The sequence below is a fragment of the Somniosus microcephalus genome, chromosome 17, assembly GCF_052327205.1.
Source record: "Somniosus microcephalus isolate GS21.2 chromosome 17, FLI_Smic_1.0, whole genome shotgun sequence".
Taxonomy (NCBI): Eukaryota; Metazoa; Chordata; class Chondrichthyes; order Squaliformes; family Somniosidae; genus Somniosus; species Somniosus microcephalus.
Window position 1 is genome coordinate 37,930,410 of NC_141003.1, and position 13,279 is coordinate 37,943,688.

At 44.0% G+C, this 13,279-nt stretch overlaps 1 protein-coding gene across 2 annotated transcripts in view; it reads left to right on the plus strand.

Moving 5' to 3' along the window:
* ccdc87 (coiled-coil domain containing 87) overlaps window positions 1-13,279 on the plus strand; it is a 147,471-nt gene that overhangs the window by 86,883 nt on the left and 47,309 nt on the right. The window contains exons 14-16 of one of the 2 annotated variants that reach the window (XM_086010194.1): window positions 5,351-5,451; window positions 5,588-5,703; window positions 9,311-11,479. In XM_086010194.1, the coding sequence (XP_085866320.1) occupies window positions 5,351-5,451; window positions 5,588-5,703; window positions 9,311-9,429 (336 nt within the window). In that variant the 3' untranslated portion in view covers window positions 9,430-11,479. Of the gene's footprint in view, window positions 1-5,350; window positions 5,452-5,587; window positions 5,704-9,310; window positions 11,480-13,279 lie in introns of those variants that run through there. The other variant, XM_086010195.1, reaches the window with a different exon arrangement.

Below are 13,279 nucleotides of genomic sequence, written 5' to 3' on the forward strand. Positions count from 1 at the left end.
GGCAGCTTTTGCAGCTGCGATGTGTGCGACTGTACAGAGAATGGAGGAGTCCATCTCCAACATGAGCACCACCATCTCGCAGGTGATGGCGACGATGTGCTGTTCCGTGGAAAGGATGGCCACCTGCATGGAGCAGCACATGTGCCAGTCGAACGAGAACATGCTTGCTGTGAACAACAGATTGCAGAGGCTTATTGATATCATCTCGAGGAGGGATAACAATGTAGATTTGGGCATTTAGAGTCGACGTTTCGGGTCTGACCCTTTTGAAAAAGGGTTAGACCCAAAACGTCGACTCTAATTTCTCTCCACGGATGTTGACTGGCCTGCTGAGTTTTTCCAGCATTTTCTGTTGTTATTTCGGATTTCCAGCATCTGCAGTATTTTGCTATTGTACTAGATTTGGGCATTCATTGCCCTACTGATGTGCAGCAAGGTGCTCTCCAGCTCCTTACTAGCAGGGAAGTGCGGGTGGCACATGAGAGGGATAATAGTGAGAGGGGACATGGAAATGGCGGCTCTTCTCAAAGTGCTCCCGCTTCTCTTCTGTTGCCTCCCCCTCATTCAGAGCCCCACGTGCTGCCTCAGCTCAGGATGGCCGAGTCTGCCCCTGCACAGTTGCAGGAGGAGCAGTATTTGGCGGGGCCCTCAGACTCCAAAACACCGAGGATGTCTGCCAAAAGAGTCAAAGCAGTTGCAGCAGTGAAGTGAGCAGCCTGCCTCTACCTCTGCTGAAGCCACAGGGGTTACACCTCCTAGAAGCACGCGAAAACGAAGAAAGGTACAATCGTAGGGTATAAGGGTATGCACATGGGTGTTTGACAAAATGTTAATGATAAGTTTCAGTTATATTTCTGACACGCATAAATTTATTTTTTTGCACTACTTTCCCATCTTGTCCATAGTTCCTGCTACCTGGGAAGTGGCTTTGTCAATTGGAGTGAATGGTGAGACATACTTAACCTCGAGCAGTGGGGGTTTGGGTGAGAGGAATGGTTTGGTTATTGTTTGACTGCTTTGTGGTGTTGTTGGAGGTGGGGTGGGGTGTTGAGAGGGGGGGTGGGGGTGGAGTTGGTACAGCATCTGGGAGCCATTTGGGTGCACTGGTGCAAGTTAAGTAAATCAGGCCAATGTGCACCGCTGATGGTGCCATCTCCATCTCAGGTTCCTCCTCCTCCGAAGAGGATGTGTGCTCTGCGCCTTGCTCCTTCTGCAGCGCCAATCTTCGCTGCTGTGCTATGTTGTGCAGCGCACAGCATACGACGATGATTCTGGAGACCCTGGCTAGTGTGTACTGAAGGACTCCTCCAAATCTGTCAAGGCATCTGAAGCGCATTTTCATCATGTCGATTGCTTGCTCTATGACACATCTGGTGGCCATGTGGCTGTCTTTATAGCACTCCTCGACCTCATTGCTTGGCCGTCTCAATGGTGTCATCAACTACGTCTTCAGTGGATAGCCCTTGTCTCCAAGCAGCCAGCTGGTAAGTCTGTTTGGAGGTGCGAAGAGCTGTGGGAGCGTGGACTGGTACATCACGACAGCTGCCAGGGAATCTGTCACACACATGATAATCTTTTTATGGTTGCAGAAGAGCTGCACATTGAGGGAGTGGAAGTTTTTGTGGTTCACAAACACTCCTGGGTGATGTTGGGGTGCCTTGATGGCCACATGTGTGTAGTTGATGACACCCTGCACCTGTGGGAAGCCAGCCAGAGCCGCCTGCTCAGTAATGGCTTCATCAGTGGCAAAGTTTACATAATTGGCTGACTTGTGAAACATGGCATTGGTCACCTGGGTGGATGCATCTGTGGGCGGCCGACTGCGAGATCCTGCAAAGGTCTGCTGCAGATCCCCGGAAGGAGCCTGAGGCAAAGAAGTTGAGTGCTGTGGTGACTTTGACAGCCACAGGTAAGGCATGTCCACCAGTTCCTCTGGGCAGCAGGTCTTCCAGCAAACTACAAATGTCTGCCATGAGCTGAAGCAATAGCCTGAGCCTCCTGAAGCACTTCTGTTCAGTTATGTCCAGGAAGCTCATCCTCTGCCTATGTTGGGGTATCGCCTCCGGTGCGGTGCACCCCTTGTGCTTGACCCCCTCTCTCCTGTGGAGCGTCAGGTCGTTGAGGAGAAGGCCGCTGGTGTTGTTGCTGCTGCTGGTGTTGTTGCTACTGGTGCTCAACTTGGTCTGATTCTGAGGTCCAAGGTGAGACAGCATAAGCAGCGCCCATGCTGATCTAATAGATGCCAGGTAAAGTGGAGATCAGAGACACAATCCTCGAATGTACTGAGGGTGACTAGCAATGTGGTGAGAGTGGCTTCCAAGATTGCAGAAATCACCTGCAAACTCCTGAAAGCTAAATCTCTGTGCAAAATGGTGTCAGCAGAGCCTTTCCCTTAGGCAAGGAAGCAGGTGTATGGCCTGAGTATTTTTTTGCTTTTTCCAGCTGTCATTTAATGAACTCACATAATGGACACTGAGCTTCCGCCTCCCCTTCACAGGCGAGCTTCCCAAGGCGTGTGAATCCCGTGTGCAACAAGTTAAAGCCCAAACCTGAGGTTAAAAAGGCAGTTAAGGGTCGGAAAATGAGCAGTTAATGACCTCAATGAGGTCGCCTGCCTCTCCCGAGCAGGTCCGTGGCATGCCTCAAAACGCGCCCGAGCTAAAGGCGGAAGTTGGCGGGATAACAGCGGGTTCCCGACGCGCTAAAAGTTTCTTAAAATTTTTAATTTTTATTAAAATGGACAAATTTCACACTGCACAAAATTTAAATTAGTTTTCCAGCCCCTTAACATTTGTTTAGCAGTCAATACGCTGTTAAAACCCCAGTTACACCTAATCCCTTTGTGTCTACCTTTTAGTGGGGAATTTAAAAGCGTACTTACTGCGGAAGAGCCGAAGTTTTCATCAGTTTCAATGATTTGGCTGATTACACAGATTGCCGGCTCTGTGGGGGTAGGGGACACAGCACAGCACAGCACAGCCTGTTTCAGAGCCGTCAATGACAGACCACAACTTGCATGCGCTAAATCCTGAAGTTGCGGTTAGTTTCAAAGGCGGAATGACGGCGAAAGCTGTAAGTTCGCTGTCATCCCAACTGCAAATTGCGGCCCATTAACTTTAATCAGTTCCAGATATAATGAAACCCACCGCTTGCCAGGGTGTTTTAACATGTATTCTGTTTTTACTTTTCCACCACGGTACTTTAAAGAGCAAATTCAGTAAAGCCGCACCCCCCAGCATAGAGCCTCACCAGATGGGAGCACCAGTGGGAGAATTGGGGCTATAGTGTTGCAGTCCTACTTCTGACTCGTGGTCCCATGTAGCGAGTTTTCCATTGAGTGTAACAGATTACTAATTCAGCCAAATTAATTTCATTTTCCCCTAAATGTTTTGGATAAATGAGGTTTTATTTTATTCATACCAACATATTACACATTGTGGCCAAAAGTAAAAAAAATAATTGCACTTTTCCAGATTTGATGTCCAAATTTTACTTAATTACCTTGATTTTTTAATGCTATCATTTATTAAACTATGTTGCAATAGTGAACCTTGACTTTCAAAGTTTCAGCTTATTTTGTTCTGGTTTTAAGTACAAGGCTGTATTTACACAGTGCAGCATCAGAGCAAAGCTGCAGTTTTAGGGTAAATGAGGTTTGAGTCTGGAGCTGGGTCTTCGTCTGACACTGGAACGAAGCAAAGTCAGACTCCACTTTGCTTTGGAGTCGGTTTAGGCCGCAGCACCTGATTTACTGCGTTTATTGTCGATGCAAAGCTGCAACTGCTTTGCAGTAACGCTAAACTTTTAGTCTGAATTCACTCTTTATTATGTAAGAAATTATTAATCTACCTACTGAGAATTAGGTGCAAGTGTCAAAACATTGCCTAGTATTTGTCTTCATACTGGCTTTCAGTGAAACCAATCCTTCCCCTGAAACATATCCATTTATTTCCACAAATATGTATCTAGAAAGAAGAACTTGCATTTATATATCACCTTTCAAGTCCTCAGGACACGCCACATTTCTTCACAGCCAATAGATTACTGTTGAAGTACAGTCACAGTTGTTATGCAGGCAAATCTGGCAGCCAATTTGCAAACAATAAGGTCCCACAAACAACAATGAGTTAAATGACCAGTTGATCTATTTTTGTGGTGTTGATTGAGGGATAAATGTTGGCCAGGGACTGGGAGACTACCCGGCTCTTCTTTGAATAGTGCCATGGAATTGTTCATGTCTCCCTGAGAGAGCAGACGGGGCTTCGGTCTACTCTCTTAGTACTACATTAAATCTACCATGTTCAAAGTTACATTTAAATTATACAATTTGTGTCTCCTTCCATTGAAGAATAGTTTGTACAATATACTCAAGCTTACTGGTATTCATTAGAGACTGACAGCGCTGTGCATTAAAAAAATCTTTCTACTTCATGTCTAATAATAGTACTGAGACTTCCTATAACATAATAAAGGCAGTGATTGGATATTTTATATTGTTTTGACTGTACTTTAATTCAAATAGTAAAAACTGACTCTTGTTATACTACATGTTTTGCTTCGTGGAGCTGTGACAACTCTTGGGCATTGACTATTCTCTTCAATCTGGCATTTGCTGCAAATAAATGCATAGGCATGCATTTGGCTATCTTGCGATTGTTAACAGTGAAGATCCTACTTCGAATCAAGGCAAGGGAAACCAGATAATGAGGTCCCTCAGCTGTCAAAAACAATACCTGAGAATACTGTCTTGATCAGTAGTACTAGTCAGTGGTTACTAATGTGCACCTTCAAATGTGATCCAGTCTTTATCTCCTGTACTGTAGTATCTGTGCTGAGTGGCATTGCTGTTTCCCCCAGGAGTTCTTGCATTGTAAATCAGTATCTCTAAATGAATTGGGCTGCAACATGTGACTTTGTATTGAAGCAATAGAATAACATTGCTATTTAAATGGCTGCCTATCACCGTATGTGAAAGCCAATAATAAGAAGTTAACAATAATGGAAATTATATAATCATGTGATACTTATTTTCTGAAGCAGTTGACCATATTTGGGATAGAAGCAAATTGAGTTCAAGAGTTACTGAAACATCATTCTGGAGTCTGATTTGAAATTGGATCTTATTCATGTTACGAACATACGAAAATGACGGGCACGAAAAAACCAAGCTGCTCCATCAAGCCTGTCCCTCACTCATGATGGCTGGAGCATCGTGACCAGACACTTTCTACCCCCCTCAGCCATGTAATCCTGGGAGAGGCAAAAAGCAGAGAAAAAAACAATACATTGTGGTATATAGTTCAACGGCTAGGATTAATCAGAGATTTCTTGCCTGCTTTTGCTTCCACAGGATTCTGACTACTTAGGTGTTGTCTTCCACTTCTATAACAGTGAGGAGGAGGAGGAGGAGGCAAAAAAAGCACTTATTGTTCGAGAATTAGAACTGAAACGGTAAACTTGTTCTGTATGGAATTTTTTCACAGTGCTGGAGCATTTTTAAATTAGAATCAATAATCATAAAATTCAAATAATGATCAAATTTTGTGTTTTTTTCAATCAATTCTTGCAATTCCCTTTCCAAAAACAGGGACGAAAGAATAGAAGTTGAAGAAATACGTTTAGTAAAAGAGGAATTCGTCCCTGGAACGTGGAATATTAACACTGTAATGCTGGGAGGTCTAGGCAAAGAACCTCTACCAAAAGGTAGCATTGTTTTTCCCCACAAAGCTTTCTATCTTAAAATAAGAAAATGAGTACATATCCTTGTATGAAAGAGAACTTCCTAGAATAACACTATAGGAGACATGGCCTAGAAATTTGATCATGCTTGAAAAAGAGCACATAGCGGGCGGGGTGTGCTGCATGTGTCTGATCTCAGGGACCACGTGAAAATCGTGCTGAGACCTCATTAAAATAAGGCAGGGGGATAGAATGCCGCAGGTGATGACTGGCCAGAGGAAGAGATCATGTACTTGGTCTGCTGCAGAGGATTCAGATGCTGACTTTGAGGGCTCACGCTACCGGAGAAGGCTGATGGGCATCCACCAGAAAATGATAGGTGCACTGGGCAACCTGCACAATGGCTCAGCGCATGGAGGAGTCCAGTTCCAACTTGTGTCAGGGCTTCACACAGAGCACGGAGTCCATTCTCTCCAACATGGACCAAGGGATAATATTTGAGTTGATGAATTTGTTTTTTGTTCCAGATTTGGTGTTGGTGTTTATCTTTGTAGTGAAGTAAGGGCACACAAATCTGAACTGAAGGAAGGCAATCGGATAGTTGTTGTAAGATAAGTGGTAAGAATTGTAGGACTGTTGGTGTATTGGGGATGGGTGGGCTTATTTAAATGAAACGCTCTTCGATGCGCTGGTCTCTGAGAGCTCTGGCATGGAGGGGTACTGGTGATCGAAGCCATTCCTGCTCATGCTCCTCTTCATGCTGCTCCTTCTCCTCCTGCGCCTGGCCCTCCTCCTGCTGCACTACTTGCTGCCCAGCTGGTGGTAATGGTTGATCCCTCATGATGGCAAAGTTATGCAACATGCAACCACAAATCTGGATACCTGCTCAGGGCTGTATTGCAAAGCGGATGTTTCTGGTGGCAGCATAGCTCTTGTACATCAAGTGTAGGACCCTTATTTAAATATTTTAATTACCGTTACAACATACTTCCAGCACGCACCCCAGACGCTGACAGAGGAGCCCAATCAATATGTGGGTGCACTTTCGGAGGAGGACGAGGGATGCATGGGCTGCCTGCCACATTGGATGCTTAGGTGGCTGTAGGCACCCACCAATGACTTTCTAGGTCATGAATTGTCAGATTTCTGTAGTCATTTTCCCTCGCATGCATGCTGTGTGGTTGCTAATAAAATAGGTTGTGCTGTACATACTTGGCTGCTATCATGTTTGTGCTCTTAGTAGAAGTCCTGGAAAGGTGAAAATGTATTAGTAAGCATGGTTGAATAACTCAATGGCTGAAATTTTTCAGGGGGTCAGGGTCGTGTTTGGTGGTGGGTCGGCTGGGAAAATGTTTTTTTTTGGCAGCGGGTAGGGAACCCGCTGTCAACCCGCATCTACACTAGTCTCCCAGATGTCGGGTCTGTCATCACAGGGGAGGCAATTTAGATCATTGGTGTATTGTTAACTAGTATTTTAAGCTTACCTTTAGATTTTTAGAGTTCGCCAACAGCTTCCCCACTGCTCGGGGATCACGTCAGGCAAGGAGATCAGGTGTTGTGTCAGAATGTGATGATTTCTAAACTTGACAGCTGCAAATGGTCTATAAAAGCTCCCAGTTTCATAAGTTACGTCTTCACTTTCCAAGGTTAGAATTTGCTGATTACTGCATTTGGAAGACAGATTGAGCTTTATGCAACTTGCAAGTGTTTGGAGCAAACTCTCTATCCAGTGTCACCTCATTGGAACAACCTCTCTCGCCATTGACCGATCGCTTCTGTCATCTCAACCTCACCTGCCATCTATTCCATCAGCATCGGTGCCCTTGAAACTATCTCACCTTGGTCCTCAGATTCCCAATGATCAGCCCCAACACCAGCAGCACCAACAACAACACCAACCTTCTTTGCAATCAGCTGGTGCTGCACAGGACACAGGGCATCAGCACCCAACCACATTGTTGCCCAGGACACCAGGGATGGCCTCACCATAGCCACATTTACTTCACTTGACGCTGTACACCCTGGCTGCCACATGATGCGCCAGGTTGACACCACCCCTCAGCAGCAACATAAAGCATCCCTACAATGCCCAAGCCATTTCTTTAACACCGCCATTGCGGGGGGTACCGTTATGTCTCACCATTCACTGCAACTCACTAAGCCACTTCCAAAGGTGCACACAAATCTGTCCAAGAATGTAAAGTGTTGAAAATAAAGATTTCAATGTTTGACAGCACATTAACAGAAACTTCACATGAACTTTGGCTAAAACACCCAAGAGCCCACCCTTGTGTGCTGGTAATTGGTATGATTGGACTAGGATGAGGGTGAGTGTGAGGGGTGGCTAGTGAGATGGGGAAGTGATAATGTAGATAGAGAGGGATGGGTGGATTTATAAGGTAAGTTGGTGTGAGTAAGGATGTGCAGGAGTAGGGTAGGGAAAGCAGAGTGATGGGGATGTGATAAGTGGCACAGCAGGATGAGGTTGAGTGTGGCTTGGCATTAACGTTTCGTGATCTACTGAGATTATTGAAAGGTTTGCGCCACAGCAGCCTGGTCCTCCTGATGTCATCCCTGTTTGTGCCCTCCTGTGCAATGTGCAACCAGGCTGCGTTGATCTCCTGGGGAGGTCTCTTCCGCCCATGAGAAGGGAAGAGAACCTCCCTGAGTGCTCTGACTCCCTCCATAAGCATATGGAGGGAGTCATGGGAGAGCCTGGGTACCTCTGTGCAGTGCTTGTCAGTGTTTGCAGTACCTCAATGTTGTAGAACACTGACAGCAGAATTGTCAAAATTAATTGGGGCATGGTCCCTTTAAGGAAACTGGCTGATGACGTGTCATCAAGTGATGTCATCAGACCCGCTTCATTCAATTGGCCGGCAAACGCGCCCAATCAACAATCCCAATCAACGTAAAATTCGCTTCACAGAGTGGGATGGAGCCAGCAGCGGGGTTGGAGCCGGCAGTGGCGTAGCACCCCGCCATCGACTCCGGCTGCCCCGGACCCGCCTTGGTAGGCGAAATCGCAGCCAATGTATGGAATATCTGAAAGCAGGTGGTTAGGACGGTGATTTTGAACAAATGCATTTGCACTGTAGAGCAAGAAATCACAGATGAGTTAAGAACTGAGGTGCAACTAATACTGCAGTGATGGCAGTACAAATTCTGCCAATTTTATACCTGGAGGACTGTATATTTTGAAGTACAAGACACTTTGTAGTGCCAAACCAAACCCATTGGCATCAATAAAGGTTTGTCTTTGCTTGGACTCCAGATGCCATCTGAATAGTATCAGATGTGGAACTGGGGAAATCAGGTTTCTAGAGTCCAGTGCCACTAGGTGCTTTATTTCAGGTGAACACTTTTCCCCAGTGTGTATTATTCCCCACTTGTATTTTTATGTTTCTGATGTTCTGAATATTAGAATTTCATCCTTTAAAACTGTTAATGTGGTAAAGTTATTACTGGAGAATATAAATTAACTACAAGTCAATGTGACATAAATTCTGGTATTTCTGTTTGTAATCTATAGTATAAAATTTAATAGTGCTGTAATTAATTTTTATTACTAAACTGTAATCTAAAATTCGGTTATTGTTCTTATTGATCTCCTTTTGTTTTGCCTTTACAGCTGCCAAGGTAAGATTGTTTACTGCAGGTGGAAAGGTAATGACTTTTGTGTCTTATCAATTTAGGTTCTGTTATAATGCAAATGGTCACATACCAGTAAGACTAAGTGCCTTGAAATAACATATCTAGGAAGGTATAGCATAGACATTGCATACATCCTTTAGATGAGCCTATATATAATGATGCATGTGTCATAATCGTGGCAAACACAACATATTAATTAACTTCCTCATTTCAGGAAGAGCTTGATAATACAATGACTTGTAAGGTTTTGGGATTGCTGTAAATGTGGCCATGATCTTCCTGGGACTTCGTACTAAAGTCCTCATGCATTATTGTATTTGAAGATATCATTGTCAACCTAATTGCTGCTGAATCTATACATTTGTATTCTTTTAATACTTCCCTAATTGATCCACTTGGATCATCTAATTTATCAAAAAACATTTTTTTAATTTTCTAATCAACCAATATATGTAGAGACACATAGGTGCTATACATAAGGGACTTCAAACCAAACTGCTGAAAAATCCACATGAATAGAATAGAATAGAATTTGGGTTTGTCTCATGTGTAGTGCATATCCTTTCCCTGTAGGGGTGCACTCTACTTATCCAAGTGTCAAAAACTTGGATACAGGTTGCCAAAAATCAAGGCTTAGAGACCCCTAAATGAATTGAAAAGCGGTTGTCCACTTGCTGCAATTGTATACTACCACTTATATAAACAATTGCTCAAAGCTATTGTTTATATCCAGTGATAATTGCCAATGATAGTTATTGGCCCGGATTTTGCAGGGGTAATGACAGCTAACCTGTCAGCGTTCACCGTCATTACCCCTCTGAAACTGACCACAACTGCAGAATTTAGCACATGCACAGATAAATGCAGAAATCCTGAAGTTGCGGTCCGTTATTCCCTGCTCCGCCATTGGCTGCGCTGTGGAACTCCTCATAGCCGGCAATCAGTGTAATCACTTGAACTGATGAAAACTTCTACTTTTTCGCTCTAATGTCACTGTTAAACACTCCATAAAAGGTTAAGCCTTGTTGAAAGAGGTGCAACTGGGGTCTTAATGACGTAGTGACTGCTCAACAACCATTCTGCATTAGGGCTACTAGATTTTTTAAATAATTTTTTTTAATTGATGTTTTTTTTAAAGTTTGTTTATGATATTTCAGCTTCTACCTTAGCCTCCTGTGTATGTCCCAATCTTTATTTTGCTCTCTGTAAAAAAAATTAAAAGTGAATTAAAAAGCTGCCTTTTATTTCCTGGTTTGCTGTCTGCTGCTTAGACAGCTTGATGACATCACTGCTGCTGTACGCTGAAGATCATCTTTTGACAGCGCTACAATGAAATTAAGGTCAAGAAAGCTAAAGCTTTTGCTGCAGAGATCGCAAGATCTTTATGAGCAGCTTTCCTTGATGTCAGTGGCGATCACTGTCGCTTCCCCACTGACCGCAAATTCCAGGCCATTACTTATTGTTTTTGCTGATTACATTTTAATCGCGCTTAACTTTGTAGCACTGACTGTTCATTGTTTTTTTTTAAAGGATCAGGAAAGCTGGAAAAAATGTTGGTTCTACTTTGTAATGGAGGAAGTTACTCAAGAAGTAAACCTGTTTAACACCACAATCTGTGTTGTTGCGTGCTGGGAGTGCTAGCACTCATAGAATTACATCGAAATTACAGCATAGAAACAGGCCATTTGGCTCCATCAGTCCATGTTGGTCTTTATTCTTGACATGAGCAGTAGTCCTAATCCCATGGGCCTACTCTGTTCCCAAATCCCTTTATTCCCCTTTCCTTCAACCACCTATTGTTAAATGTTGACATGATCTCTGGCTCAATCATTAACTCTGGTAAAGCACCCTCACAATCTTCAGTGTGAAAAAGGTTTTTCCTGTTCTCTGTGCTATATCTCTTACATTTAATCTTGTATTTTATACCCCATCATTTTAGACCACTCAATCACTAGAAGCAGTCTTTTTTTATCTACTGTGTCCCTTCTCTTCATAATTTTAAATATTTCTATCAAGCATTCACTCCCTCCACCATCGGCACACCATGGCTGCAGTGTGTACCATCTTTTTTTTATTCATTTATGGGATGTGGGTGTCGCTGGCAAGGCCAGCATTTATTGCCCATCCCTAATTGCCCTTGGGAAGGTGGTGGTGAGCCTTCTTCTTGAACCGCTGCAGTCTGTGTGGTAAAGGTACTCCCACAGTGCTGTTAGGTAGGGAGTTCCAGGATTTTGACCCAGCGACGATGAAGGATCGGCAATATACTTCTAAATCAGGATGGTGTGTGACTTGGAGGGGCCAAGATGCACTGCAGCAACTCGCCAAGGCTTCTTCGACAGCACCTCCCAAACCCGCGACCCCTTCCACCTAGAAGGACAAGGGCATTGGAACACCACCACCTCCAAGTTCCCCTCCAAGTCACACACCATCCTGACTTGGAAGTATATCGCCGATCCTTCATCGTCGCTGGGTCAAAATCCTGGAACTCCCTACCTAACGGCACTGTGGGAGTACCTTCACCACACGGACTGCAGCGGTTCAAGAAGGCGGCTCACCACCACCTTCTCGAGGGCAACTAGGGATGAGCAATAAATGCTGGCATTGCCAGCGACGCCCACATCCCATGAACGAATAAAAAAAAAAATCACCCATTAATCTCCTAATTCTAATATTCTAATGAAAACAGCCCCAATTTTTCCAGTCTTTCTTCGTATTTGTATTATCTCATACCGGGCAGCACCCTAGAGAATCTGTGCTGTACACATAATATCCTTCCTATAGCGTGGAGCCCAAAACTGCACATAGTACTTCAACTGTGGTCTTCCTAAGGTTTTGTACAGATTCGCCATTACATCCCAACTTTTATATTCTATATCTCTTGCCATAAAACTCAGTATTTTATTAGCTTTTTATGGCTTTATCCACTTGAGGTGCTGTGTTTAATATCTTGTGAACTTGAACCCCCATCCCTCTGCTCTTCCACATCACCCAGCTTTCCCCCATTCAAAGTATAATGATTACTTTTTTTTACCAAAATGTGCCACTTGTCACTTACTTACATTGAATTGCACCAACCACTTTTTGTCCCAGTTCTCCATCTTATCAATATTGCCTTGCAGCTTCCTTTAATCTTCATAATTATTTACAATGCCTCTTATTTTAGTATTGTCTGCAAATTTGGACACCTTTCCCTCTAGCCGTATATGCAAATCATTGATGGAACAGTGACAGAAGTGGTCTCAGAACAGAACCCTCTGGAACACTGCAAAGTACTTCCAATCACTCTGAGAAACTGTCCTACTCTTTGTTTTCTCCATTCCAACCAGTTTTTCATCCAATTTGCTACCCTCCTCCTAATTCCATACTTTTTAATCTTCTCCGATGTGAAAGTCCATGTACACCATATCCATTGCATTTCTCCCATCCATCACATCTGTTAAAGAACTCTTATCAGATTTGTCAAGCACAATCTTCCTTGCTGAAATTCTTGTTGGCTGCTTCGAATTACTTGCTCATCATCTAGCTATTTAGCACCTTCATCTTGAGCCCTCACTTTCTGAATTCATGATCTCAGCCACACTGTCGCCAGTGTTTCTTCACTGGAAGGAGGAAAAATCAGAAGATCTGTCTCCCCCCACCCCCCCCCACCCCCCAACCCCCAACCCCACCCCCTCCCGTCCCCATCAATCCCAACGGCTGCTGTTGTATGTCTCCTTCTGGCCAGCCAAGAATGTTAGCGGTGGTGCGATGGGAACAGACCACAGTGACAGTTGGCTCAGGGGATGGGTAAAAGTGGGTGCATGCCTTTATTAGAAAGTAAAATGGTCTTTAAAAAAAAAATGTTTTAAGCGTGTGCAAAAAATGTACAACGTCTACCTGCTTTTGTTTATTCCCCCATTTCCAATAATAGGAACAAGCAGAGATTCAGAAACTGCTTGGGAAAACA